General features: G+C 39.8%; 2 protein-coding genes across 2 annotated transcripts in view; both read left to right on the forward strand.

Moving 5' to 3' along the window:
• LOC124804842 overlaps positions 1–26718 on the forward strand; it is a 168507-nt gene that overhangs the window by 51506 nt on the left and 90283 nt on the right. The window lies entirely within an intron of this gene.
• LOC124803118 (piggyBac transposable element-derived protein 4-like) lies at positions 17894–19522 on the forward strand. The gene has a single exon (XM_047264324.1). It carries the CDS (start codon positions 17894–17896, stop codon positions 19520–19522), a length of 1629 nt encoding a protein of 542 aa, XP_047120280.1.

The following is a 26718-nucleotide window of genomic DNA, read 5'->3' on the forward strand; positions in this document are numbered from 1 at the left end:
TTTCCGTGATTTCCCTAAATCGTTTCAGGCAAATGCCGGGATGGTTTCTTTGAAAGGGCACGGCCGATTTCCTTCCCAATCCTTCCCTAACCCGAGCTTGCGCTCCGTCTCTAATGACCTCGTTGTCGACGGGACGTTAAACACTAACCACCACCACTATAAAGGATTTAACACTGTTTTTTATCTTCCTGAGGGTGAGGACCCACTTCTTCCCACACACATTGTCTGGACCAAATTCCTTGTTTGTCCCTGTAATCAGCTTAGTTCTGTCTAACTTGAATAATATTTAGTCCAGTGTTCTTTGCTGTGTCACAAGCAAAGCTTATTACATCAAGCATCCCAATAGGCTTCAGGTTACTACTTTGTACTGCTGAATCAAGATGATTAGCTGCAAGGTGGGCATCAATTCTTTGTTATTAAATCCATGTTAGTGTTCTCGTTCTATCTTCATAGCAGTGCATTCATACGAAAGTATATAAAGAAAGGACCAGAATAGAAAACTATAGTTCATCTCAAATGTTGTTACATCTGACAGTAAAGCATTTCTTTTGTCATTGAAAACAATTTAACATTTAAGAATACATTTATTGTCAGTAACGATTCTATCATCATTAATCATTCTTCAATAATATTCAGAGCTTTGATATGGATACAAATTGTTTTACATTATAAAGCATTGATCTAAGGATAATGTATTGTTTATACTGGCTTATCACTACACAGCTGTTCAATTCATTGTGTGTGTGTGTGTGTGTGTGTGTGTGTGTGTGTGTGTGTGTGTGTGTGTGGGAGGAGGGAGGGAGAGTGTGGGAGAGAGAGAGTAAGTGAAGAGTATAACTGGTAACATTATAAATGATAAGCAGCTGCCAGCAACACCCTTTTCTTCGTACAGTAGGTTGGAATGGTAATAAAGGCAGTGATGCATGTAGGCTTAAGGGTAAACATTTCCTAACCTTTTAATATCAAGAGTATTGTCCCATCTTTTATTTTAGTTGTAAATAATACTTTATAGCAGTAAAAAGTTTAAAAAGTACTTTTTTTATAAATGCCGAGATTTTGTGTGTTGAAACTGCTTGGGCAAATGCCAATTTATAAATGTCCTGCCCACTGGGCATTCGCCTGGCCCACATCACTATCTATAGTCCTGTTCTAATCCCTGCCCCACAGTTGGCAAAACTTCCATTTGCTCCTGAAACCACCTGTTTCCTACTCTATACTTGAGCTGTTTTTTCCCACTGAATGTATTTTGTTATCTCCAACTACACACAGTCTGTATCTTGCCATTTTCTCTCTCTCTTGCCCATGAGGTCCAGACTCAGAACTGATAAGTGTACCCTGGTATGTACTAAAACCTTATACTACTACTTATTTATCCAAGCCATCAAGCAGCAATCCATTTCTGTGTGTACAGTTTTAACAGTACTGTGAATTACTGGGAACACTTCCCAATGGAAGGAACATTTCTGTTGGCATTTTAACTGTTCCTTTTTCACAATGTACTTGCCCTGTTTCCTAGATTCACAATCCCGAACTGTAAGCCAGTACTGTTGGCATTTATAACAGTTTGGTTGGCGGACTGTGCTTTTAAATGACCCTGATGACCATAATGATAACATCATTTACTGCATCTTAATATTTTCCATTTGGTATGGATCCTAGCTGTTCTGTCCTCTATTGGAAATACATAGCAATGCAAAGTGCCATGGCTAAACTCTCAGGATTCTCCATTCACACCTGTCGTGAAAAATCTGGGTCAATGCCTCTGAGAAACATTTTCTATGCTTTATTTTCCACTTCTTTGAGCAAGACTGTCCGCATCTGGCTTGTGCATCAGCTCATAATTCTGTGCAATACTTCTGCATATTCTGTCAAAGAATGATTTCGCTGTTTCATTTGCCTTCTGTGTTAAACTGTTGAACTTCTCACTACAACACCGTGTACTGTTCTGTTTTCTGTACCTCTGATGCAGACTGCTAATTCACTGAATGTGGATACTTTACAAAGGTCATCATGGTAAAAGGTACAGGTTTTTGCCTCACCCAAGTTATGTATGCCATCAGCAACATGTTTCGTCTGACCAGCTACTTAACCTGGCCATGGATAATACATTGTTCGTAAAGACGTAACATGCTCGGTTGTTTTGTCAGAAGGGAGTTGTTATTTTGCCTCTGAAGAATCAGTGAATGACTAAGGAGCACTTACTATTATTTTAGCCTAACACAAACCTGGTCGAGGTTGTTCTTCTGCCAATAAAGATTGCACTTGGTGCATTAGCTATTTGTTAAGTGTTTCCTGGTGTTAATTATCCTCCAACAATTGAGAAACTTGCTCTGTGAGAGCATCTATCACCTTGTTAGTACTAGCTGCCTGTGTTTGTGCAATTTTGATTTCCCTGTTTTAGATGAATCAACCTCTTATTAGTTCCGACAATAAATCAATAACCACAGTTGCAAAAAAGAAATGGTTACGTTTAATTCATATCTTTAGTCATTTATTGACAATGTTCTGAACAATTGCCTGTCATGTGACCGTACTTTCTACAAGTAGTACAGTTGTTGGTACAAATCTGTCACCCAGTGCACTATGTTCCATTACATTACAGATTTTGCACAATATCGAAACAAGATTGCCTTGTCAACTGTTATTCTTGAACTGTGATAAATCTGCCAGTTCTCTTAGCCTATGCAATGTTACTTCAAAGTCTTTAAGTCCTAACCTGGAAATATCAAAGAATATAGTTTTTCTTTCGGGAACAAATAACTCTCTTCTCTTTGACTCATACTCTGTGACTGTTGATCATTGGAGGGCACTCAACTCTTACTGGCACTGGACTGGAGCACTTCTGTACACCATTTTGTAGGTGGTGCCCTCTGCAGACTGGGAACCCCTACTAATTTGTCAGGATGCAGACCGAGGACCGTTGCGGCATCGTTAGACACGATAAAACTGTATTCAAGATTATTCCATTTATTACTGAAAATACAAGTCATTGTTGCTTCTTCTATGTTGACTGGTGGCTACATAATCCGGAGAAGAATCCGCTGAATCCAGTAGTGGACTCATGAATGTCAAGGATGCTGCATCAGCTCAGAGTGGAAGTCCGTGACACGCTGATGCTGTGTTTTTGCTGCCTGCTGGTGCGATAGGCACACCTTGTTGGTAGCTCTGCTTGGAAGTGGCAGTGCCCATGATGTGCATGTTTTGATTCACACCTTGTTTTCAGGGAATACTCAGTCTTTCCCAAATTGCTGTGCCCACATTGCCACCTCAGTTGGACTGCAATGTCAGATGCCTTTAGTCGTGCTGAATGCTGAATAAAACATTCTCACACACGAGATGTTATCATACCATTACCAGAGAAATGAGTACAAACAACATAAATGCAATCGATCCTACAGATAGACTGCCCTCTAGACTGGGCAAAGCTAGCGGGAGTTCAGTATTTTTGTCACCGAGGCGTTTTGCTCTGGCATCACTCGTAATGACCGAATTGATTCTGTTCTTCCTGAATTGTCAGTGGTCTGCAGTTCCACCGCATTTGCTTAACAAGTTTGTTACAGTGTATGTACCGCTTCATCAAACTTCTGCTAGATGTTGCTGCATACCACTCAGAGTCTCTTATCTAATGTGACAGGAGTAACGAAGATGGTTCAGTCTGCACTATTTGAACCATTTTCTGCCTAGTCACTTGCTGTCACTCGTAAGAGTATCTGTGTTGTTTGATCCTGCAACCACTATGAATCAAGACAGACATTAACTATGATATTGGTTGCCAGTGAGTGTTGATTAAATCGGTGACGAAAGTTGAAAATGTTTGCTGGACTGGTATTCAAACCCAGTCTCCCACTTACTAGACAGATGTACTGACCACTGCGCCATCCAGATACAGAAGTCATAGCAACTTCATGGGCTACCCTAACACACTTCCCGTCTGCCTCAGTTTCTCAACTAATCCACACATTATTGATACAGTGCCTCTTGCCCACTAGTAATGAGGATAATGGGCAAGGGGCATTATATTAGTAGGGTGAGGATAAATTGAGAATCTGAGGCTGACAGGAGATGTGTGAGGGTGGTCCATGCACTTGCAATGACCACTGTGTCCAGGTGGCGCTGTGGTCAGCACATCAGCCTAGTAAACAGGAGACTCGGTTTGAACCCCAATCCGCTACAAATTTTCATCTTTCACCATTGATTTAATCAATGCTCGCTGGCAGCTAATGTCATTAATTCATTTATGTGTCTTAAGTGTGTCAAGGTAGCCATCTTTGGAACCCAGTAAGAGTGTTGAAATGTTTATGCTTCCCGACTGTAACTGGTGACACTTCCACACAAAATTGTACTCTCATGTTTCAATACTTGTTTTGTCATGTAACACTCCAAACGGAAAGGTATTTTAGATACAGTGTCAAGAACATCCTGAATGAGCATTTTAAGCAGGAAAATGGCTTCCCTCAGGGAGTGTCTCAGATGCAGTCGCATTCACCACATGATTAACAGTATTGTGTCCATTGTTAGGAATTCTGCACAATGTTCCTTGTTCCTGGATGTCTTCATCTTCTCTGCATCTTCAAACCTTGCTGCCTGACACTCACAGTTTTGATGATTAGGTAGTTTGAGGAATGGGTTAACACCACAGATTTCATGTTCACTTTGGGAGAAAAGTGTTTCTGTTGGTCTTAGTCACTCGTACTCTCTTGTTAGTTTTCCTGTTTTAAAATTGGAAAACAATTCTTCAGTAGAGGTGAAAAACCTGGACCCCATTTTTGATGATGGACTGATACGGCTGCCACACCTTAAAATACTCTAGCTTTAAACATTCACAGATGTCCCAGTTATACGTCTTGGGAAGCAGACAGGGCATGAATGCTCCAATTTTCTAAAGAATTTGTGTGGCCCCAGCTTGAATACAGGTGCCAGATTTGTGGATCGGCAAGACTTCCGTCCCTCAAAATGCTGGATGCGGTTCACTTACAGTAGTATTAGTCTGTCAACAAGGGCTTATCAAACAAATCTTGTTTCTAGCATGTGTGCAAAGACTAGTGAGCCTCCACTGTCCATTCGTTTCTTTCTTGTGTGCGGAGACTAGTGAGCCTGCATTGTCAATTCGAAGTCTCTTCGTCATGGTATGCCAATCATTCAGGGCCTCTCTGTTCAAAAATTGTGGGCATCCATTTGTGTTGCCTGGCTGTTGCAGGATTGTCTATTCCTTAACAGTCCTACTCAACAAGCTCATTTGGAATCCATGCAAGGAAGAGCCTTGAGTTATTACAAGTGGATGCCATTAAGCTCCAAAACAAGGGATGGTGTAGGGGACACTCTGACTCTAAGGAGGACCAAGTTAATTTTAGAATCTCCTGAGTACAGAAAGAATTTTATCCCAGATTGTATTTCTTGAAACTAAATTTTATGAGATCTAAAACTGCCACTTGGGTTTTATTAGTGTTCACACTGATAGGTTTAAGCAGGGGTACTTTATCCATTGCTCCATCGTGTTCCTCAAATTTATCCTTACGACAGGGCTTTCAGAGCATTTTTCAGTTGGCTGTGCAAAATTGTTTGATGTCCTGGTAGCACTGGAGTAGATTAGATGACATTGTGGCAAAAAATGCCTCATTTGCTCCGACTCCCAAAGTGCCTTTCTTGTTATAGGTTAGATGTATCCACTATGTGATCAAAAATATCATGACACCTCCAAAAACATAAGTTTTTCATATTAGGTGCATTATGGTGCCACTTACTGCCAGGTACTCTATATCAGTGACCTCAGTAGTCATTAGACATCATGAGAGAGCAGAATGGGGCGCTCCGCGGAACTAATGGACTTTGAACGTGGTCAGGTGATTGGATGTCACTTGTGTCATACATCTGTATGCGAGATTTCCACACTCCTATTCATCCCTAGGTCCGCTGTTACCAATGTGACAGTGAAGTTGAAACATGAAGGGACATGTACAGCACAAAAGCTTACAGTCCGACCTCGTCTGTTGACTGACAGAGACCGCTGACAGTTGAAGAGGGTCGTAATGTGTAATAGGCAGACATCTATCTGGACCATCACGCAGGAATTCCAAACTGCATCAGCATCCACTGCAAGTACAATGAAAGTTACACGGGATGTGAGAAAACTCGGATTTCATGGTTGAACGGCTGCTCCTGAGCCACACAACACGTCGGTAAATGCCAAACGACGCCTCGCTTGATGTAAGGAGTGTAAACATTGGATGATTGAATGGTGAAAAAACGTTGTGTGGAGTGACGGGTCACGGTACACAATGTGGCGATCTGATGGCAGGGTGTGGGTATGGCGAATGCCCGGTGAGCGTCATCTGCCAGCATGTGTAGTGCCAACAGTACAATTCGGAGGCAATGGTGTTATAGTGTGGTCATGTTTTTCATGGATGGGGCTTTCACCCCTAGTTGTTTTGCGTGGCACTGTTGAAGAGCAATTCGGGGATGGCGATTGCATCTGTCAACACGACTGAGCACCTTTTCATAAAGGACAATAACATCCCTGTAACAGACTGGTCTGCACAGGGTCCTGACCTGAATCGTGTAGAACACCTTTGGGATGTTTTGGATCACCTACTTTGTGCCAGGCCTCATCGACCAACAACGATACTTCTCCTTAGTGCAGCATGCCGCGAAGAATGGGCTACCATACCCCAAGAAACCTTCCAGCACCTGATTGAAAGTATGCTGGCGGGAGTGGAAGCTGTCATCAAGGCTAAGGGTGGGCCAACAGCATATTGAATTTCAGCATTACCGATGGACGGCACCACGAACTTGTAAGTCATTTTCAGCCACGTGTCCGGATACTTTTGATCACATAGTGTATAGTGCAAGATGTCCAGGTTGTGGGGCAGCGGGTTAAATATGAAGATGGTTTATTTGTCTTTGCTGTCTTTCTCATGCAAGTCTGGAAACTATTTTTGTGATCAGCCAGAAAGTGATTGAGAACATATTGATCATAGTTTCCACTCCGCATGGTCACAGTCTGGTCCATCCCAGTGAAAGAAATGTTTCTATTCTCTTTCTGCGTAGTGGGATCAGGACTATGATTATAAATGAAGGTATAAAGTTCTCGTTCATACATATATTGAGTAAAGTATCTCACTTACAACACTGTGAAAGTCACTATGTTCAATTGACATTAAATCTTTCTATCCTAAACAGCACTATGATGAGTTCAGAGGCGACCTCTACATCATGTTCCTACCAAGTTATCTTTTGCTCTGAGTACTAATACTCAAATGTTCGAAATAAGTGCTCACCACAAAAGTGGAAATAACAGTCATCACTTGCCATGCAGATTTGTAATTATTCACAGACGGCACGCTAACAGTTACTTTTCTAACTGGGTTTTCTCTTTTGATGCTAGGCAATTGTCAGTATGAGCATTACTGCAAAGGGCATTTGATTCTAAAGCATTATGTCAGGGTGAAAAACACTAAATAAATTACTTTTTCTCTCTTAACAACATGTGGGCTGGGTGGGTTCTTCCTTGGCTCGGGTGTGAGGTAGAATGAAACAGCATTTTTACATAAGATAACTTTATTGAAAGTTTTGTACAATGGTTTCCTTACTGGATCGTTCTGGCTGGGAGAGCGGCAGCTGTGTCGTTTGCGAAGCCCTCTGCCGTGTGGGCGGCGGCGTCTGATTACGCCTGGCGGTGTATATCTCGTATCGCTGTTTCGCCCAGTTGACTGGAGACACGCCTCGTGAGGTGGCCCGTTTAATTATTGAGAACGAAGTCGTGAATCGGATGGTGATACCTTGGATGTGGCGTCCCAGTGTTTCTCTTCTCTATGCGGCCGCATGTGTTGTGCATCGGCCAGCGGATCGGTGCGGTGGGGGAAGGCCAGTGTCCCGGACTCGAACAACGGACTCCAGCTTGCCAGTCTTCGGCTGACAAATCTTCATCACTAGTTCACAGGTGACTGCTGATGTGAGGCTGTCTCCTTCCCGTCCTCACGAGTCACCCGGGTACGTAAAAATCAGTCTTTAAATACCTTCTAACTTCTGACTTCTGGCGGCGAGGCTGCTGCTTGCTATTCCATTACAGCGGCGGACTTGGTGCTTCTGTGTACGATGTAGTCTCTTCCTGCATGATGGTCTTCGGCACCGACTGAACTGTACTGGAACTGAACTCGAAACGAGACTGAACTGAAGACTACTCCTGTCGGGCCCACTGCGTCTCGCGTATTTATTCACTTCAGTTCACTGGAGGTGAACGACTTCACGGTCATTGCCTCTTCTGTCACGTTGAAAAGCTTCTCGTAGAATCTTCTTAACGTCGGTCATTGGCTCTTGGGATGTAGGCGAGGGCCTTTGATCACATGTGACAATTGAGAAACACATGAGCCGGTTGGGCGATGACCTGATGGCTGAATCGACAGCTTCCGCTTATGTGGGGAGGGCAATGGCTTTTCCTGAACGTGCTGACTTCACTGTCATTGCCTCTGCTGCTCTGCCCCCTGTTTGACAGTGTGCAACTCTTCCAAACTAAACTAAGTTTTTAATTTATTTTCCAACCTCTACTTCACTTCGTATGCAATTCACTAATTTATTCACCTATCTTAAGTACCACTCAACACTTTAGCAAAATCTAAGTGATCCAGGATGGTGTACAGTCGTCACGAGTTCACTATTAGTTATTACAGAAAATAAGTGTTTTGTCACAGTCTGTCTCTGACATCATCCGAGGCAGAGCGCAATCTGACATTTATCAGATGCGGATCCTACAGTGGCTGAGTGCGGACTGAACCTTGTTCCTGTCTCTCGGGCTGTATTTTATATATGTGCCGCAGCAGACAGCCAAGGGAACATCTGCTGTCATCTGCCTTACGCACACAGCAGCAGCCACTGAAAGACCGCTTTCTTGAACACATAACTTTTAATAACAAATTTATGAATTAATTTAGTCTTCTTAATTTTTACCTGCATTCTGGTAAGTTATTTGAAATCACAGAAGTAGTTTCAGCTCGCTTGAATGCTTGGTACATCGTTACCTCTGAACTGTAACTTTAATGGAACTTGTATTGGCTGCTGTTAATACTATAATTCTAAAATTTGGTATAGCTCTATTATTTAGTAGGTTATATCATATGCTGTATACATAATTTTCTATCTTTAAAATTACAGATACTTAATCTACTACAAAGTGGTATATTTTAGTTACAATTTTGGTTTTCATTGAATTACTCAAAAACTATAAGAGGTAGCTGAACGTAATTTCTTAGTTATTGTTTTTAGATTGACCTGAAGCATCATAGAAATTTTTACATTTCTAAGTCTAATATTTAGCTCCTTAAGTTTCTCTTAAAAACGTGGATTCTGACTAATTTTTATTCTATTATTTTGAAACTTGCACTACTTATTTATTACCTCCATAGGCACATTCTGACCTAATTCTGGCTTTCTAGCTTTATTATTTAGCATCACTTTTTTTTTTTTCATAGAACTGTATTTTATTGAACTCTATTGATTTAATTACCTCAAGACTTGACATTTAAAACGATGTTATATTAAAGTACTTGTTGACAAAGTTCGGATATAAAATTTTGACTTTTAAGTTTATACTTTATTATGGTGCAATACTTGTGCACTATGCGCAGACGCATTAAGGTTATGTGGCGCTACCCGACACACTCACTCGCCTCCGTATCTCACCGACGATACAGCACTTGTTTCGCTTCAAGGTGTCCCCCCCCCCCCCCCCCTCTCTCTCTCTCTCTCTCTCTCTCTCTCTCTCTCGTAGAGAGACGAAAAGGAAATAGTTTGTTAGATTCCAGGGTGCAGAGTGATCCGGGGAAATGAACTTACTGATGTGGCTACCAAGGAAGCTCGCTCCCCTCAACCTCCTGCATTGTGTTCAGTCCCCCCGTTTGGGCAGTCAGCACATACATGATCCGGAAGATCATGTGTTGGTGGGAGGCTTAGTAGCTGAAAGCAAGGAGCAGTAAGCTGCAGTCAGTGAAACCTTTTGTGCAACCATGGCTTTGGACCACCAGATGAGTAAGTAGCACTTCCTATGCTCATAGTTCCTAATGAGGATTGAAGGTATAGATGATGATGATGATGATGATTATTATGATGATAATTTTGTGTGGCTCAGTGGCTGGTTGCAGGTCATTCAGTGGAACACCACTTTGGCCACTTGTGTGTCCCTAAGCAACCCCAGTTATCGAAATGGGGGAAAGGGGACCTAGAGTTTAACATGGAATATGAACCATGTGTTGTTTCTGCCAATTCCTCGTATTGTTGAGAGGTAAAGGCCAGGATACAACACACACCGAAAAATTTGCCTGGGATTCAATCCCATGATCTTTCGGTTTCTAGACAAGCACTTTACCACAAGACCACCAGGCCGAACAAAAGTGATAGTCAATGGGCAAGTTGGTCAAATGTTGACACTAAAAGATGCTGGCCATTTAGGTTCAAATCTTAAATGAAAATTATTATATCACAGAATGATCATGATGTTAAAATGTGAGATTTATGAAGCAGACAGTGTAGATGGAAAACATAATTCTCCATAAACATATGCAAACAGTCTTTTGGGTCATCGTTTTCCTGCAAACAAATAAAGATTAAATTGAACTGCAACAAGGATAGAAGATGGATAATTCCTCCAATTAAAGTCTCTTGTCCAAGAAAAGAGAGCTCTACATAATTCAGAGAGCAAGCTTTAGTCAGTAGTTCAAATTCCATTACTACCACTACTGTAAAATCCTCCAGTCTTTTATTAAGACAGTGAATTGTTTAAGAGTAAAGACTTGTTAAATAAAGAAGTGTAAAAGCTGCAGTTACACTTTAGCAATGACTTTTCCTTTCTACAGTATCAGTTTTTATGGAAAGAAATTTGTGAAAGAATTAGAGAAAAGATAGAAAAAAGACATTAAAAAATTGACCAAATCTCAGTGTGTTAGTGAAAGATAAGGTGAAAATGCTATAGTACAGCTGTCCTTTTACAAAAGAATAACTTATCTGACTGAAATCAGTTTGACTGAAGTTAAAGTGTCTGTTACAGAAAGGTTTACACTTATAACCCTATGTACCTCAGTAGAAACTAAAGTAGCTGTTGAAGAAGCTTACTGGGTTGACTTGGGCTCTCAGATACTGCTGTCAAAGTTAACAAAACTGTATGTGGAACAAAATTATATTAACATTAAAAATTCTGATGTCTGCATTCTGAAAACCCAGCACTAAACTAGAAAGCAAAAAGTCTGTAGTTACTAAAGCCAATACAAGTAATGATGTGATAATAATATGTGAAGATGACTACAGTAGCAAAATCAAAACCTTTTTGCAGAAAAATGGTTTTACAGAGGTACGTAAGGGCCCTAGTAAAAAATTGCGAGCAGATGATATTTCTGCTTATAAAGAATGAGAGAGGAACTTCTAAAATTATGAACTTCATTACCCTCATTATCTCCAAACTTGGGTCTCACAAATGAAATTACATTTCAGTGGTAACCCCATTCGAACTACTGTGAACAATGTGATCTAGTTATAAACACAGTAAGATGCTAGATGTGAAATTAAAAACAGCATACATGTCTTATGAATGAAAATGTCGTAATTAGAAATAGTTATGAACTGGCTAATGCTGTTAAAAGATGTAACATTTCCTGATGATGCAACTTTGGCATCACTTGGTATTATTAACCTTTCTACTAATCTCCTTATTAACAAAACCATTGAGATTATAATATGTAATGTATTGAGCTCATTGTGGTTCTAGAACTTGATTTTTCTTATCAATTCTTCACATTTAATACTAAAATATATTGCCAAAAACAAAGCCTTGCAATGGGCAGTAGCTTAGCTGGTGCACTAACAGATATTATTATTGACTTAAAGCTATAACATTTCGTAAATTCTCAAACTTTAAAATTCAGATCATTTACTATAAATTCTGCATAGATGACATCTTAGTAGTGATAAAATGCAGTCCAAGAAGTACTGATGCTTTTGCACAAGAACTCTGTTCCGTACATCCCAAAATTGATTTCACTACTTAAATGTGAAACAATAAGTCTATTATCTATGTGGATCTGACGATCCCTAAAACTAACAATAGGCATGTGTTTTGGATCTATAGAAAACATACATGTGACAATAATAATATTCATGCCTAATCCTGTCACTTATTGTAATACAGCTTGCACAGAAGCTTATGTGAAGGCTATTAGACAATCAAGAAATGTGAGGAGAGTTAAAACAGGTTTCCACATGCAACTAAAGTGTTGCCACAGCAAGTTGCATGAAGATACTTAGCAGTGGCACCATGTGTGGCTGTTTTTGCAAGCTTCTGTTAAAATTCTCATGGCACTGTTTCAATATGGTGTCAACTGAGATTATTTGAATGGGCATTTATGTTATCATTCAGTTTGTGACAGCAGAATTCAGCCAAGAATTCAGTAAGAAGAGAAGAAAGTACAAGTGTTGGATTTGGCAGTGAAGTTTGCACAGAAATAACATGAGGCATCAAACACAGTTACAAAGTAAATAGCACTTGGGATTGAAGACCAGTTCATGAACTACTTTCAGAAAAACAAAAGCAGATTTTGAGTACTTGCTGTGTAATGAGCTCTGAAAAAAAATCACACACACATTATAGATGCAGTACTGGCTTGAGTGAACTAAAACTGACAATTTGATATCTGACATCCTGCAACCACCAGTCATCTCTCCAGTATGTACTTGACATTCCCAAAAGTTCAATTTCAGAGTTCTTATGTGATGTATTGGATACTATATACTGTTTTCTGAAGACTGATTTGGATGCTATTTACAATGCTTTGAAGGTTAATACTTTCACTCTTGCACTCCATATCAGTGAGCTCAATTAGGGGTCAGAGGTATTGTAAATATTAAGATTATTCTGTATTTAATTTTGGAATTGTGGTTTGTGCACTAAAAGCACTGTAATGTAATAATTGATTAGATATTCATGATCAATTTGAAATTATACTGCCATCAGAATCCTTGGTACTTTCTTTCTCAGATTCACTGGATAGGTGTTTAACTAACACGTAAACCAGAATACAGTGCTGTTGCTCTGTAATTTGACCATGAGGTGGCAGTCAAATGAGGCTAATTGTTGTAGTGGAAGGAAAATGTCACAAAATTAGTGGCTATATATTTTCACAGCATGGCCAAAAGTGGCACCACTCGGAACTGGTTGTAGAATAAAGGAAATATTTTGCAATCAGACCACTTTGAATTTCACAAAAAAGTGAAATACTTGCACTAAGCAGAAAAAATGGACTTCTACAGAAAAGAAGGGAACGTTATTAAATGAGAAAAAAATAGTAAAGCAAATGAAATTAAGTCACCTGAAATGACACCAAAATCATTCAAAGGTTCCTTCCTGAGAGATGCAAGGAAACATCGCACCCACCAGTAGACAGGTGCAGAACAAGAAAAGTTGGAGGATTCAGAAAAATGGCCTACCTCAGGGAAGTGTGTTGTCCCTGCTGCTGTATAACATGTACATAAATAACAAACCAGCTAGCTCTGGAATTAAAGAATTTATTTTTTGCTGTGATACGACAGTTGTTGCCATAGACAAAATCTTTGAATGAGTGGCAATAAAGCTGATAAGCTCTTGAAGATTTTGCAAAGTATTGCGATGCTAATCATGTACAAAGTTAAATTCTAGAAAGATAGAAGATTGTGCATTTCATCTGTGAAATAAGGTTGCCATAAGAAAACTGAACATGGCTTGCAGAGGAGAACTGCTACTTCACTGCAGCTCTCCTTAATATCGTGGAGACGAGGTGGGCATTGTGAAGAAGCAAAGTTCAAAGTATCTGCATGGAACATCATCATCCATAAACTTTCAGAAACTGTATGGCACACTCAACCAAAAGTGCTTGGAACATCTGCCCTGGCACTATGTTTCTCCACAACAGAATATTCTGCACCAGGCTGGCAAAACATGTAAACACCTGTAGACTGGACGCGTTGTGACAGGCTGTCTACAATCAACTTCTGTCAGTAAACTGTACCGAGTTATGGGTATAGCACCACCATGTATTCATAGGAAAGCAGCTGCAAAAGAGAAGAAGAAACAGAATACTGACCTCCCAGACATCCCTTGTTTGGACACAAACCTCTATGACCAAAACTCAGATCAAGAAAGAGCTTCATCCAGACAACTACAGTAATTCCTTCATCTCCTGGAACTTGAGCAAGATTCTTTACCTGAGGCACTCTGCACGAATGTCGAAGAGGAACCAGCTGGAGGCTCACAACTGCCTAATGGGACATGGAAGTGCTGAAGAGACTGAGAAGTAGGGCATCATGATGTGAAGTTAACCTTAAGAAATGGGGCCTCAGCATACATGATGAAATTTGCCGGTGTTGTGACTGATAGGACTAACATCATCTGCTAGTCTGCAGGAATCTGCCAGATACCTGTACTACTGGTGATCTTGCCGCAGCTAACAATACAGCAGGCAAACTGCTGAATATAAGGCTCTCCGCAGAATTTGAAGAGGATTATCTTGCTGTATTTTTTGTTATTTCTGTATTTCATAAATTCTTGTTCTACATGTAAATCCTTGTATTTTTAGTGTTATTACTTTCTGTCGTCATTGAATTTTCTCTGAAATGGTTACTTTGTATATAATTACTGTCTGTACGCTATTAATGTTCTACCAGTATTGTACTAATTTCATGTCCTGGACATGTAAAATAGATAAATAAATAAATAGAAAACTGCATACAGAAGCATTAGATTTTCTTTGACAGATTCTGCTCGCACCACCAACAGACATTACTTTCAAAATATGACTCCAAAGGAGATAAAAAATATTGGGGGTCACTGAAAAATTGCTACATTGCTGATTCTAGCAGCGAAGAATGATGTGCCAAATTTATAGAGATATCCTTAAGGAATCTTTGTAATGAGTAACTCAGAGCATTTTTTTCTGACTAATTTAAATGTGCTGTATTAACACCATCTGTAAAACTGGAGATAATCAAACCCCCTTTTATTACAGACCCATTTCAATCCTTTCAATCTTTTAAAATTTTTTTGAGAAAGTGGTCAGTGATAGCATACTGATTCATTTTTGACAGCAGAAAGTATGTCCTGAGAGTTAAACTAACTTTCAAATGGGGGAACATTACATATGTAGTCTCAAATGATTGATACTGGATCCAACATTGCTCTTAACTTAATAAATGAACTTCTACATCTACGCTCTGCAAACCACTGTGAGGTGTATGGCAGAGGGCACGTCCCAGTGTACCAGTTATTGGGGTTTCTTCCCATTCCCTTCACATATGGACGATGAGAAGAATGAGTGAATGCCTCTGTGCATGCAGTAATTATTCTAATCTTATCATCATGTCTCTATGTGAGCGATACTTAGGGGTTGTATGTAGCATATTCACCATTTGAAGCCGGTTCTTGAAAATTTACTTATAGACTTCCTGAGAACAGTTTATGTTTATCTCTAAGAGTCTTCAATTCAGCTCCCTAAGTATCTCTGTGACACTCACCCATGGATTAAACAAACCTGTGACAATTAGCGCTGCCCTTCTCTGTTTATAGTAAGCATCCCCTGTTAGTCCTATCTGGTACGGGTCCCGCACGCTTGAGCAGTATTCTAGAACTGGTCGCATGAGTGACTTCTAAGCATTCTCCTTTGTAGAGTGATTGCACTTGCCCAGTATTCTACCAATAAACCGAAGTCTACAATCTTCTTTACCCACAACTGATCCTATGTGATCATTCCAAATTATTTACCTACAAAAAGTGTTGTGCCCAGATATTTGTATGAGTTGTCTGATTCCAACAGTGACTCATTGATATTATACTGACAGGATTCTACATTTTTTTCATTTTATGAAGTGATTAATTTTACATTTCTGAACATTTAGAGTAACTTGCCAATCTCTGCACCACATTGAAATCTTATCAAGATCTGACTGAATATTTATGCAGCTTCTTTCAGTAAGTACTTAATTATGGATAACTGGATCATCTGCAGAAAGCGAGATTTTACTGTTAGTATTGTCTGCAGGGTCATTAATACACAACATGAACAGCAAGGGCCGGGCCCCAACACACTTCCCTGGGATACACCAGAAGTTACTTGTACACCTGACAATGACTCTCCATCCAATAAAACAAGCTGCCTTCCCTAACAGAAAGTCCTCAATCCAGTCACAAATTTCACTTGAAACCCCATGTGAACATACTTTTGACAATAAGCATATGTGTGGTACTGAGTCAAATGCTTTTTGGAAATCAAGAAATATGGCATCTACCAGGTTGCCTTGATCCAAAATTTTCAATATCTCATGAGAAAAGTGCAAGTTGTGTTTCACGTGATCTGTGTTTACAAAATTGATGCTGGTTGGAATTGGGGATGTCATTCTGTTGGAGATACTTTACTGTGTTTGAGCTCAGAATATGACTTCAAAAGGTAGTTCAAAAACTGATGTGGGCTGCTGTCCTAAACATTCTAAAACAGGTTCTTAAGCCAACCTTACCAGACACAAATCAGATGATAGCTGGATATGCCTGTAGTTGGTTCACATTGAACAGTTTGTTTTAAAGGTGTTCATGGTAATACTTTAAATTAAAAAAATGTATGTAAATTACTTGGGTCTCAGTTTGATAAGACATTAAAATGGAATCGGTGTATAGATATACTAATCAAGACATTTAGGTCAGTATGTTTTGCTTTTCGAAGCTTCATTGTGTTGACTCGGAATTAGGATGTTAGTTTATTATGCATTTTTCATCCATGTTGACCTGTGGATTACCTTGTGGGGCAGTGCATATGAAGCACAAGTTATTCATTCAGCAAAAGTAAGCAACAAGAATATTATGCGAGTTGAGATTAGGAATAAATTTGGCTCTGCATAGGTGCATCTGAGGATGGGGCAAGTTGCCCAAAATTGATTATGGCCCAATAAAACAAAACTGAAGATAATTCTTGCAGTCAGAGGCAAATTAATGTCACCTTATCATATGACTGCATTCCTGTATTTCATTACAATGGAAAGTAAAGCAGATAGGCCTTGCAATGCTTACACTCATTGCCCAGTAAATTTGTTTGTAGGTTTTTGTTGCTGATAGTAATTTTTACTGTCAGTATACAACACAAAAATAATTTTCCTTTATACTTTGCCTCCTTACCCGGGTTTCAGAGCGGAGTTCCGTAGTGTGGTGCAAAGATTTTCAGCAAGCTCCTGTCCAACATAAAGTAAGAAATTGGGAATCCTTGCCAGTTTAAAAGCATATTACAGATATAACTCATTAGCTACTCATACAAATTATCTTCATTCAGGATTGAAATTTCTTATTAGTTATAAGGCAACTATAAGTCTTCATCTTTCTGTGACTATTTTCTTAAAACACACATTATAATCTTGAAAAAATTAAGCTACCAGTAGAAGATAAACTACAGTTATTTAATATAGTCAAGGAAGCAGCAGTTTTTTAACCCTAGGACTCACTCGGGGGTCATAGGTGACCCCAATCATCTTTACTATGGATAAAATAATATTTCTATTTCTTGTAAAAATCCAGAATTTTGTGACTTTTACCACACAGTATTGTAGTTCTCTCACAAAAATTTTTAGAGCGCTTGACGCAACATTTAAATCAATAATTAACAAAAACTACTGTTGGGGTCAATTATGACCCCAGATAGATTATATGTAACATTCATAGAATATATAGATTATCAACTATCAATCTCTTTCATAGGTATTTTGAGTTGGTAACTCTGAATTCAGGTGTTATTCAGGTGTTACTCAGAACTAACCTCAAACTGGAAGTTCGTTTGTACGTTTGTTGTTGCAGTGTAATTTCAGCACAGATGGAAAACGTTTTGCTCCTGGCTATAGTGTAGAACAAGCTATGAAAGACTTATTTCGTAGCAGTAGTGATTCAGAAGGTAGTGACGCCGAAGATGATGGAACAGAGACACAGGTAGACCAAAGTGATGAAATTTGTTTACATGAATTAGAAGAAAATGATATTCTTGCTGAAAATGATGACAGTGGAGAAGATGAAAGTGCAGTAGTGGTAAGCAGGGGTCGGGATATTGCATGGAGTACAAAAGAACCATCATTTCGTAGATTTCCAATCCGCAACATAAAACGATTTTCAGCAGGTATTCCTAGTACAGTTAGTGTTAGCTCAGCTGTTGACTGTTTCAGGCATTTTATTACTAATGAATTGCTGGATATAATAGTTCATTTCACAAATCAACAAGAAAATGAATTGAAAGTGTCTGGAAAATTAGTTGACTGGCGTGATACAGACAGATGCGAGCTTCTTTCATTTTTAGGCTTGCTGATTCTGTATGGCATACAGAAGAGCCGGGGGAAACCTATTGACGAATTTTGGGACTCTGAATATGGCACTCCTCTATTCTGTGCTACTATGTCGAGGAGGCAATATCGGGACATTCTGCGTTCACTTCGTTTTGACGACCGCATCACAAGACTTGAAAGGAAAGAGAGGACTGGAAATAAGGCTGAAGCTGTACAGGAAATATTTGATTTGTTTGCCGTGCAATGTCAAACATCATTTATACCTTCCAGCAACATTACTGTTGATGAACATCTTTGCGTATACAGAGGTCGGTGCAGTTTCAAGGTCTACATTCCTTCAAAGCCAGGAAAGTATGGCATCAAGATATGGTGCGCAGTAGACTGTGAACATGGTTATATGACAAATCTTCAAATGTACACTGGAAGGAGTGGTGATATGAGAGAATTGAATCAAGGCAAGAGAGTGGTCTTAGATTTAGTGCGTCATCTGGCTGACAGTGGTATGAATATTACCACTGACAATTTTTTCACGAGCTATGACCTTGGCCAAGAATTGTTGAAAATGAAGTTGACACTTGTAGGTACTCTACGTTCTACAAGAAAAGAAGTCCCAAAAGGGTTTTTGCCTTCGAAAACTAGGGAAGAATGCACTACCAGATTTGCATACAGTGGTAAAACCCTATTAGTTTCGTATGTTCCAAAAAGAAATAAGGCTGTGCTACTCCTGTCAACACAACATCAATCATTTGAAGTGCCCAAAGAAAACAACTTGAAACGAAAACCAGAAGTAGTGTTGTATTACAACTCAACAAAATCAGGTGTTGATACGCTAGATCAAATGAGCTCTTACTATTCTGTGAAAAAGGGTACAAAACATTGGCCATTAGCAGTATTTTATGATCTTGTCGATCTAGCTGCACTCAATGCCTACAGACTCTTCTGTGTTGCTGTTGAAAAAACAGAGAGACGTCTTTTTCTAATGAAGTTGGCCAAAGAAATGGCAAAGCCCCAAGTGGAACGTCGTTTGAGTTTACCACAAGCAAGGAACAAGGATATTATTAGCAGTATCAAACAGTGTGGATTTGATGATCTGTTAGACAATGGACATCCAGACGTCATACCCGACAATCAGAAGAGAAAGCGAGGCAGATGCTCCATTTGCCCCCCGATCAAAGGACAGAAATTACAGTTCAACATGCAAAAAGTGTAACAAATTTGTTTGCAAGGAACATTCTGAAATAGTTACTACTTGCAAAATATGTGCAGATGACTATGGTACGGATTCCGGTTAGAATTATGTTTCCTGTTGAGTTGTTCATCACATTTTTCTGTAAATTTGAAGCCATTGTGAAACATTTATGAGCGAAACAAATTATGACTTAGAGTAATGTTGTAACTTCTGATATGTAATTACTCTGCCATATGTAATTTAATTCTACTTTGTACATACCTGTTAAAATGCTGTGAAATGTGTCTAAATAATAAATAAAATGTAAACAAACAGTATTAAATGACAGTACGTTGTTCTCTGAATGATTAGTACACACAGTCAATTATATATTGATTGGGGTCATGTATGACCCCAGATGGAGTACTAGGGAAATTTTAGCAGAGTGAGTCCTAGGGTTAAGGTAGGTAGTGCAATCGAAAAGTTGTGCACATGAGAATAACATTATGTGTATATAGAAGTAACATAGCATTTGTACGATCAGCTAGCACAAATAGCTACACACGTGTTACTGTAAACAAATGAAGACGTCAGTATAACTGCACATGACATCTGTAATATTGTGCAGTTCATTTCTTAGTAAACATGTTTTTCCAAGAGCAATGGGTTTCCTTTATTGAACAGTTTTTGGCAGTAGTCTGTAAGTATATATTGTAGACAGATTCATGGGAAATACCCAGAATGAGATTAAACACATTTTCCAGAATTCAGGGAACTGAGTGACAAGCCATTTTGATGGATGCTAAACTAATATAACTTTGGGAAATGTTGCAGCATTTACCTTCAAAATATTTGAGAACCCTATCTGTCCAGTCTCAGATTTTGTATGGTAGTGCTCAGAAAGTGATGAAGTTTCAAGGGTGGTTTGAAAAGTTCTCGAAGCAGGATAGAAAAAAAAGTACTTACATCACTGAAACTGTTTTGTTTTTTTAATGAAGTCTCCTCGTAGATTAAGGCACTTGGTCCAATGATGTTCCAGTGCCTTGATCCCATCTCAAAAATGAGTTTCCTCCAGGCCTACAAGATAGTTGTCAACTCCGGCTATCAATTCATCATTTAAAGTGAATCTTTGTCCACCAAGAAAAATTGCAAGGAAGAGATGGAAGAAGTCTGATGGACCCATATCAGGTGAATTAGGTGGGTGTGGTAACAATTCATACCTTAGTTCGTGTAATTTTGCCATGGCAATGGCACATGTGTGCGGGTGCGCATTGTGTTGGTGGAACATGACTTTCTTCCTTGCTAAACCTGGCATTTTTCTTGTATCTTTTGTTGCAGTTTGTTCAGGAGGTTAACATAGTATTCTCCAGTAATTGTTTTCCCAAGGGGAGATAAACATCAAACAGAATCCCCTTCGCATCCCAGAACACTGATGCCATTACCTTTCCCGCCGAAGGAATTGTCTTTGCTTTCTTTGATGGCAGAGAATCAGCATGTTTCCACTGCTTTGACTGTTGTTTTGTCTCTGGGGGTATAGTAGTGCACCCGAGTTTCATCTGTGGTCACAAACCAGTGCAAAATTTTTTTTTTCGTTTCTCTTAAAACGGGCCAAACATTATTCAGATACGTCCATTCTCATGCGTTTTGATCCAGCATCAAGAGTCATGGCACCCATCTTGCAGATAATTTTTTTATTTATGATTCTTCAATTAAAATGTGATATACCCTTTCAGATGACATCTGGCAAGCACGAGCAATTTCACACACTTTCAATTGGCAATCCTCCATGACCATTTTGTGCACTTTTGCAAATATTTCTGTGATGGTGAGACATCTTGGCTGACCACTGCACAGATCATCGTCTAAGCTCTCTCAACCAAATTTAAATTTATTTGTCCACTTGGCAACAGTTGAATATCAAGGAGCAGAGTCCCCCAATATATTCTGGAAATCAGCAACAATGTCCTTTGCTTTCATACCTTTCTTTACAAAGTACTTAATCACTGCTAGAATTTTGATTTTCTTCCCATCTTCGCAAATCACTATGTGCGAACAACAACAGAGCCATGTCACTGCCACAGCTCTCTTCTAAGACCACTGACATGGTTTACAGGCAGTGACAATGAGCAGTGAGTCTGCTTAGCAGAAGAACCGTTGAAGAACTGGGCTCAGTGTCATGGGGGAATGACAGAGTCTCACGTACATAATGTTTTGGCTCTATGCGACATTGCGAATCTGAATATGACAGAAGCTGATTAAATCTCATGTTTGATGCAAGGAGTTATGGAAGACATTAATCAAGATCTTTCTGGTAAAGGTTGCTACAGCAACAGATAGATTCATCAGGTTGTGCCAGCACATGAGAAAATGCAACAGAAAAAGGTTTGGATGAAAGAGGTGTGACAGACTCCGAAAGCCACTGTGGCACTTGTGTAAGAGTACTATGACCTCACCTCTCACGTATGCCAGTTAATAAGAGAAGATACAGCAGGATACACAATGCAAAAGGCTTCTGCACCAGTGTTTCACAGGCAAATCCAGTGCTTTCTTCAGTAGTACAAGAGTTAACTCAAACGTATCGAAATTGCAATATCTAAGTTGCACTAACAGCCAGAAATGCCAGACTAAGTACTCAACGGATAGCAGGCATAAGTGCCAATCTCCGTCTTCAGGAAGTAGTGGAGAAAGCTGAGAAGGAGGTCTTTAGCACCAGTGTCCACCACCAGTCAAACACATTGCGTACAATGGATTCGGCAAACTAGGACTTTTACGCTGCAACCATCAAATGACAACCCAGCATTCTGCCAATGCAGCTACAACCAACTCCTTCACCAAGAAAAATGCCCCTCAGAAGAAAAGACATTTGGAGTACAGAAGATAACACGGTGGTTTGTTTCAGCTATGGACAGCATGGAATGTATACTACCACATAGATAGATGATGTGTGTTTGACAACTATTATGCCACAAGGCATCAATCATAACAGCAGTCAACTGCAGACGATTATAGTCTACATGTGGGGTGAAGCCCATTGCCGTTCCCAGAATGAGGTCACTCCCACACAGCATAGCCATTTTTCATCACCATACGGAGGTACCAGCCGCTCCGCTACCTGCTTAATATAGCAGAACCAATCAAGGGGATCATCTATAGAGTTAAGGCTGCCACAAATGAAAGTCCACAAACTGTTCTTACCAAGATGCCAGGAAACTTCATTGACGGCCAACTTGGATGCATGCTAGTCTACTCGGAGGCTCTTTTTTTTCTTTGATGTTAAATGCTTATCATCACCAGCTAAAGAAGACAATGTTCCATGATATTAAAGTGATTGTGCTGAAGAGTGCAAGTGGGAAATACATCCAACCGAAAGGAACATGTATTGCAGGTACAACCATCAATGACAGAACACAGCCCTTTGAATTTGTAATTTTAACGGAGTTTAGTCATAATGTTGTTCTTCTATGGGACTTCTTGGGAGCATCACAAACAGTCATAGACTATGGAAGGTCAGACCTCCAGACTGACAAAGCCATTCAAACAAGCAAACATAGCCAAGATTGCTCAGGGTGGTAGTTTGCTGTTGAAGACATTGTCCTGCCCTTAAAAATGAGATGAGTTCCAGCTGTAAGTATAGATGTTCAGTCAAACTTGCAAAGCTTTCATTGACTGCAAAAATCTACTCAGGTCCACAAAAAAATATACATACCACTGACAGTCATAAACATTTCATGTGGTCGAAGATAACTTTGGATCACAAATGGTGACAAGCAATAAAAACTCATCTGTAAAAGTATGTGTGCAGGCAATGCTGATCAGTCAAGTCTGAGCAGCTCATTGCCATCAATGGAATCTGCTGCACCACCACTGTTGACAGTGCAGTGGAGGGAGCTATTGTCAAAATGTTAATAGGATCTGGCCCGACTGAGGAACAATGTTGGCAAGTGTTAGCCATTCTGCACCATTTTTTGGAAGCTTTCAAATGTGGACTGGAGAAAGACACGCTAAGCATTCCATGTTAAAACACCACATCAACACTGGAGATCATCCACCAATTAGCCAGTTCTCGCATAGGATGTTGTCAGCTGAAGGACACACAATTTGGGAGGCAGTGGAGCAGATGCTGCAAGATAACATCGTTTTTGAACCTTCAGGCAGTGTTGTATCCAGAAAAGGCAGTACAACAAATAATAAACCATGTGAGTAAGCAGCATGGTTCATTTCTCCACAAGTGAAGACAAAAAGAAATATATATAACTTCACTGGCTGAATGCTGCACAACTCAGACAGCAAGTAGAAGAGTCTGTGGATGAATCTGGATGTCAGGTTGCTGTGTAGCAGAAATCCTAAGAAAGTCCAGTACCAAGCAGAGTAAAAATCCGGATGTGGTCGAACCATGTGGGGAGGTTTTAAGGCAGCAGTGGTAGTGTAGGTCTAGTACAGGCAGAGACTTACAGTGTGTGGTGCTGTGTGCACTTGTAGAGCCCTGGCGGGGCACGGATATGCCTGCCAATAGTGTGTCTGTTTTGGTATGGTACAATGTGACTGGAGCAGTGTTTGTGTGGATACCACAGAGAGTACTATGCACAGGGACCACACCTGCAGTGTCCGGCTGAGGGGCACTGCACGAGCTGGAAACTGCTGGCTGTGGGTTGCGTGACATGTTGCGTGCAGCCATGTGGTGGCAGGCACCATGGTGCAGGCATTGATGATACCATAGAGAGTTGAGAGAGTTGTTGATCTTTTCCTGTAGTACTTATGAACATGGAGGATGGCACATGGGATTTCGGCGTTAACTGTGGACAACTGAACAAAATTATGAAAAGATGTGTGCCCACTGCCCATTGGTGACACCTTAGACTACTTGGAAGAATCAAAGTGTTTCTCAATTATGGACATGCTGTCACACTCTTGGCAAATTGAAATTGATTCATAACACTTGACAGTCTTTGTGTGTTCAGAGGTATGCTGTTTGGGCTATTTAATGCTCCCACCACCTTCGAGCATATGCTGAGAACCTGCTTTGACACCTTAAATGGACGATGTGTCTTTGCTCTCCAGATGGTATTGTTTTCCCAGAAATATTCAAAAAACATCTTCTCTGACTGGCAACCATGGTCACATTGTATAAGAATTTATTGCATAACAACCTTTTAAACACACATGCGCTCGCTCTCTCTCTCTCTCTCTCTCTCTCTCTCTCTCTCTCTCTCTCTCTCTCTCACACACACACACACACACACACACACACACTGCTAATCCAGCCATTCCTTGACAATGTGGCTCTGAATTAGTGGAAGCTGCATTCTTGACTGTGTCTTAAATTTAGTGCAAACACACAGAGATCATACTGCATTAAATCCAAAGACACATTATTTTCATAGAAAACGTGGTCCTTGAGTATGTACATAATATACTCTGGGAAGATGTCTGCAGCCATAGCACCAGCAGTGTGAGGTATTGTAACGTTCTCTCCTCCTGCATCCTCATCTTTATCACTTTCCTCACACCTTTGCTTAACTCTTCGTGTGTTAAAGTTTGGTCATAAATAGCTGCTTGTCCAGCATTGTACTCGGCAGCAATGGCTTTCTGTGAAGCTCCTCAGTTCAACTTGTCTCTAATTTTGAGTTTCTGTTTGAGGTGTAGCATAACGTGTTGCTTTTTTAAGCCGCAATACTAAACTATACAGAAAGTCATAATTTCAAACATGTGTAGCGTTGTTTAACTAACAACTTTGTTGCACATGAGAATTCATTACTGTATGTTTCTGCTCGAGCAACTGGAGGTTGGATGTGAGCCAGATTGCTGAGAGGCCATACTACTGAGTGCTGCATTAGTGAGAGAGGTGTGCGTGTACGTACGTACGTGCGCGGGCGTCGCCCGCGCGCGCGCGCGTCGCCCGCGCGCGCGCGCGCGCGCACACACACACACACACACACACACACACACACACACACTCACTCTCTCTCTCTCTCTCTCTCTCTCTCTCTCTCTCTCTACAGGTTTGGGAAAGTAGGTTCTGTCTTCAGATGTGCTTAACCCACGAAAAAGCTTCATAAGGGTATAAAACAAATACAGTTAGGCACTTTGAATATCATGAAGTGATCTAAAATATACATTGTCATACAGTAAAAAGTCTTTTTGCCATGTAATGAGGTGATGCACAGTCACTGAAACTTTTTAGACCACTTCATAATTTTTGGTGTGCTTAGTTGTTTTTGTTATAGAAGGTGTGTTTTTCAAGTAAGCACCATTTTGAAATAAAACTAAAACATGTAGACCTTTCTCAGCAATTTTATTTTTAAATGAAAGCCTGTATGTAATCTAATTTTCTACGCAATTCTCACCAATATTTGGAGTGTTTATGTTTCTTCATGAGTGCTTGAAATGCCTCCTCCAATGGAGAATCCCGTCGACTGTGAAATATGTGCTGTAATTCATTTCCTTAATACTAAAAATGTGAAAGTGGCTAAAATTCGTCATCAGATCAGTGAAGAGTATGGAGAAAACATTGTGGTGGATGGAACGGAAATGGGTGAGAAAGATGGCCATATGAATGTGCATGAGGAGGAATGGAGTGGGTGACATTCAGGCATTGCTGATGATTTGATACATAAAGTTGGTGAGAAAGTGAGAAAGAATAGACACTTTACAATTTTGATGTTAAGTGATGAGTTTCCTCAGGTGTCAAGAAGCGTGCTTGTGCAGTTGTTGCCTTTTCTATGAGTATAGTATTCTAAAGCTTTAATATTGGTGGGAATTGAGTAGAAAAGTAGATGAATGTACCGGCTCTCATGTGAATATAACATTACCAATAAAAGTCTATTTGTTTTATTTTTATTTCAAAACAGTGCTTAAAAAAAATAAAAATAAAACTTTTAAAAAAGTTGCATACTTCCAATTGACAATATGTCAATTTTTAAAAATTTTGAGGTGTGCTCAGAGTGCAAGCCACTGTCCGAATTAAAAAGTGCCTCTTCATTTCCCAATAAATAATTATCTTGGGACATCTACACTGCACAACAAAATTAGATAATCACTTTTTGAAACCCTGTAATTGTGTCTCATTCCGATGCGTAAATTTAAAATTTGGCTCAAAGATGCCTTCAGCCTTCATCTGTAATAATGCAAAAGTGTGGTACTGTGTGACATCACACTCAAGATCAGTGATGCTTCGAACAACAAAGTGTCATGTCCTGTTGCTTTTTGCCCTGTGAACCATCAGTTTTGATCACAAAATG

The sequence above is a fragment of the Schistocerca piceifrons genome, chromosome 1 (assembly GCF_021461385.2).
Source record: "Schistocerca piceifrons isolate TAMUIC-IGC-003096 chromosome 1, iqSchPice1.1, whole genome shotgun sequence".
In the NCBI taxonomy this organism is placed as follows: domain Eukaryota; kingdom Metazoa; phylum Arthropoda; class Insecta; order Orthoptera; family Acrididae; genus Schistocerca; species Schistocerca piceifrons.

Excerpts from the sequence above, each read along its gene's own strand:
- LOC124803118 (XM_047264324.1), top strand. The coding sequence starts at position 17,894 with ATGAAAGACTTATTTCGTAGCAGTAGTGATTCAGAAGGTAGTGACGCC.